The sequence below is a fragment of the Sarcophilus harrisii genome, chromosome 1 (assembly GCF_902635505.1).
Source record: "Sarcophilus harrisii chromosome 1, mSarHar1.11, whole genome shotgun sequence".
Classification (NCBI taxonomy): Eukaryota; Metazoa; Chordata; class Mammalia; order Dasyuromorphia; family Dasyuridae; genus Sarcophilus; species Sarcophilus harrisii.
The window spans coordinates 331,981,116-331,985,826 of NC_045426.1; the positions used below are offsets into that span (position 1 = coordinate 331,981,116).

The window sequence follows — 4,711 nt, forward strand, 5'->3', positions numbered from 1 at the left end:
AGCAATTGAACCACCCTGGGCCTCAGTTTCCTCATCTACAAAAAAATAAAATTTGGATTGTATTGTCCCCTGAGGTCACTTCCAGTTCTAGTTCTATGAGTACATGAGCCAACTGTTTAGCAAGTAGAATTCAGTCTGTTACTCCCAAATGTGTGTTTTTGATTTGACTTGATTTGATTTGATTTGACTCCACTAAGGAGTGGTTGCTGGGAAGAAGTAGTCAATTGATCCTCAGGATTTCTTTGAGGAAGAGGATTGCTAATAAAACAAGATTCCCTAGAAGTGTGTTTTTCAATGTGGTTTGATGGAGGGAGATGTCTAAGGGAAAATTTTTGTTTAGGAGGCATAACTTTGGAAAATATTTTCCTATTCTAGCAATTTAATTTGGAAAAAGACAAATTGCATCTTAACTCAATTTAAGTAGATAAACTTGTTGATTTTTTGACCTTATCTAAAATTTTCAGATAGAAGAAATGATAAATGGAAAATCAAACTTTATTGAACATGTTTTTCCTTCATGGTCTGGCTGCTTATCCCATCTTTCACTTTGTTTTCTTTCTTTTGTCCCTTATCATGTACATTATGATACTGTTGGGCAATAGTTTCCTCATCACAATCATCATCCTGGACTCTCACCTCCATACCCCCATGTACTTCTTTCTCAGTAACCTCTCCTTCCTGGATATCTGCTACACATCATCTTCTGTTCCATTGATACTTTTGAATTTCCTTTCAGAAGAAAAATCCATTTCTTTTGTGGGCTGTGGAGCACAAATGTTCTTCTCTCTTGCCTTGGGGTCTACAGAGTGTGTGCTCCTCACTGTCATGTCATATGACCGGTATGTGGCCATTTGTAGACCCTTGAGGTACCCCATCATCATGAACAAGGAGCTTTGTGGATGGATGGCAGCCAGTTCCTGGATGGCAGGTGTGCTAAATTCCCTGGTGCAAACAGTCCTTGCTATGGGGCTGCCCTTTTGTGGGAACAATGTCATTGATTATCTCACATGTGAGATTCTGGCTGTGCTGAAACTAGCCTGTACAGATATCTCCCTCAATGTGATCATTATGGTGATTTCAAATGTAATCTTACTCATTATTCCAGTGTTGCTAATTGTTATCTCTTATGCTTTCATCCTCTTTACAATTCTGAGAATCAATTCTGTAGAGGGAAGGAAAAAAGCCTTTTCCACCTGTTCAGCCCACCTGACTGTGGTGACTATGTTTTATGGGACCATCCTCTTCATGTACATGAAGCCCAAGTCCAAAGATTCCCATGCAACAGATGAGCTGATTGCTCTCTTCTATGCTGTTGTCATTCCCATGCTGAATCCTATCATTTACAGTCTGAGGAACAAGGATGTAAAAGCTGCTGTTAAAAAGCTAAGTAAAAGCATCTTCTCACAGACAACATGAAAAGCTGGAAAGTATCAGCCAAATGAGACAAAGTATAAGAAGTAATCAACATTCATAATCAATATTTTAAATTGATGTTTTGTGTATGGGTTTGATTCTCTCCAGCCTTGACCATCTATCTATTGCTATCCATCTATCACAGCCAACTCTAGCAAAGCACAGTAATGGAAATGAGCTGACATCAGAGAAAAATAGTTTTCCTTGCTAAATATGCTTCCAGAGCTGAGAAAGTCAGGGAACATGAAAGATTTGCATGGAAATAAGAGAAACTTATAATGGAAGAACTGCCTCTGTAACCTAGTTGCACTTTATCCAGTATTTTCTCCCATATAGGTCCTCCACAAAAATCAGAAGATATCAAGTGCTGAGCTTGAAGTCTCAGAGCTAATCTCAAAGTCTGATGCTCCCACCAAAACCTTAGACAAGTCACATAATGTCCCCTGGCCCAATTTTCTCATTTATAAAAAGAGAGTAGATGACTTCTAAGTTTTCCTCCAACATTAGAATGCTGATGCCATCTTCCAGTTCAGTCAAGTTGTTCTCATTAGAGCTCATATGCACCACACTCATATCTGCCTCTTATAGACACCACTAAGAAGATGGCAGCTAAAGATTATGCTACTGTTTTAGAAAGGAATTTCCCAGTGTACTACTCACTTCCACCCCCTCCAACCCTTAAGGGCTTGCCCTAAATCAAATCAAAATCTTGAGCTTGGCAGAGATGCTGATTTGTACTTTACAAGATGGTATCTTCCAATTGGGTTTGTGGGAAAAGAAATGGAAGTCTTTAAAATTTGGTTATCCTTTTCTGTCTAAAAGTTTCCTTGTTTTCTTAAATTGGAAAAAATAAATAATGTTAATCAACAAATTACTAAACTGTATATTGCTTGAATGCTACAATGTAAGAATAGACTTCACCTAGATGATGTCTTAGGAAAGGAGATGAAGCTACAACCTCTGTATTTGCCAGAATGAGATTTTTGGATAGGGAATTGGGGTTATTAGAGAGAATTATTAAGTCATTTTTACAACTTTCCAGTACAAAGAGAACACATAACCTTCTCTTTAGGCAAATGACTTAGCTATGATGACAAGGTTGATAACTGTCTAAACTGGGATCAAGACAGACATTTTGCCATTACTACAGATTAATTTTTAAGCAAAAACATCCCTCCAAAAGAGAGAACTGAGGAAGTAATGAGAGAAAAAATCATTCTCAAGAACAGTAGCTGCCTCAAGAATAGGAAAGGTAGAGGTAGAATGACTAATATCCCCACTCCCTTACTCATCAGCTCAGCTAGCAGTCACCACCAATAATATTACATAAGAAAAAGAAAAATCAATCCAGAAAAGTTGTGACTTTGACAAGAATAGAAATTAGCAGAGCCAGATTTGGAACTGTGATTTTATGACTCCTTTTTCAGATCTCTTCCCACTGCACTATGTTCTCTTCTTCTCTTTTCCATTTCATCATTTATATTCTTGTTATCATCTCAAATTGTTGCTATAGACCCTTTCCAAATCCATCCTGCAACAAACTGCCTATTAGATATTTCTAAAGCACACTTCTGATCTTGCAATCTCACTGCTCAGGAACTGTTGTGCTTCCTTCTTGCTTCAAGGATAAAAAGCAAACTCCTCCATTTAACCTTTAAAAACTTTTATTTTCTAGGTTTAGTCAACACTTCCAGGATTATTGCATACTATTCTCCACCCATTCTACAATCAATGTAAATGGACCTATTTGCTATTCTCCATACACCATATGTATATTTTCCCTCTCTATGACTTTGCATAATCTGTCTCCCATATCCAGAATTCATTCCTTTCTCACCACCTTGAAAAATCCCTTTTGCTCTTTCTCTGAATCTATTTATTGTTAACATTTGGTTAAGAACCACCACACTTTAGTGTGGTGGTTCTTAATCTGGAGTCCATTAAATATGTTGATAGTTTTCCTGATATCTCCTGCTGAGAAATTGTTATAATTTCTTTGCTAATATTTTGTTTTCCACTCCAATTTCACCCAACAATGCATGAATGTCAAAATAATATTTTAAATACCTGCAATAAAACACATAGGTTAACAAAGAAAACAATGCATTGTTGGGTGGATTTGTGAAATTATCCAACCATTTTGAAGAACAATCTAAAATATTCCCAAAGGGCTATAAAACGTATCCTTTAATCCAGCAGTGTTTTGCTGGGTCTATAAGAGATTATAAAAGAAGAAAAAGGTCCCATATGTGCAAAAATGTTGTGTAGCTACCTTTTTTATAGTGGCAAAATACTAGAAATTTGAGTGGATGCCCAACAATTGAGGAATAGCTGAATAAGTTATGGTATATGAATGCAATGGAATTTTATCGTCCTATAAAAAATAATGAGCAGGCTGATTTCAGAAAAGCCTGAAAGGACTTGTATGAACTGATGCTAACTGAAGTAAGCAGAATCAAGAGAACACTGCACATAGTACCAATAATATTATGTGATGATCAAGTAATGGATTTGGCTCTTCTCAATGATGAGGTGATTCAATGCAATTCTAATAGACTTACCATCTGAATCCAGAGAGAGAACTCAGGAGACTGAATATGGATTGAAGCAAAATATTTTCACTTTTTGTTTCTTTCTTTTTTTCTTTTTTCTTTAGCATGGGTTTTTCCCTTTTGGTCTGATTTTTCTTCTATAACATGATAAATATGGAAATATGTTTAAAAGAATTATACATATTTAATCTTTATCAGATTACTTGTTATTTTGGGGAGGAGAGAAGTAAGGAAGGGAGGGAGAAAAATTTGGAACATAAAGTCTTTAAAAAACGAATGTTGAAAACCATCTTTACATATATTTGGAAAATACAATTCTCTTGAAAATATATCATTCTGAGAAATACATATGTTTCATCAAGATGCTAAAAATAAAAAAGCCTATAACATACAAAAAGAAGTAGTTCAAAAAAATTCTGGGATGAGAATGAGAATTCCCAAATCCTAATTATTGTTGCATCACTAACTTTCTGGGCTTTTGATGGTTTGTCAATTCATTTTTGAGGTGTCATTTTCTCATATTTTTGTCCAGGAGACTGGATTAGCATTTCTAGTACAATACTTAATATCATTGATATTAATGAGCATTTTTATTTCATTCTTGATCTTATTGGAAAGCTTATAACTTATTCCCATTACAGATAATTCTACCTGATATTTTGACATAGATGCTTCTTATTGTTTTAAGGAAAAATGCATTCATACCTATGCTTTGAAGAATTTTTAATAAGACTGTAGTGTTACAT

General features: G+C 35.4%; 1 protein-coding gene across 1 annotated transcript; it reads left to right on the plus strand.

The window, feature by feature from the left end:
• The first annotated feature begins 480 nt into the window (after positions 1-480).
• LOC100921144 (olfactory receptor 13D1-like) lies at positions 481-2,306 on the plus strand. The gene has a single exon (XM_012543112.2). The coding sequence runs from the start codon at positions 481-483 to the stop codon at positions 1,414-1,416; it is 936 nt and encodes a 311-aa protein (XP_012398566.2). The 3' UTR covers positions 1,417-2,306.
• The last annotated feature ends 2,405 nt before the right edge of the window (positions 2,307-4,711 follow it).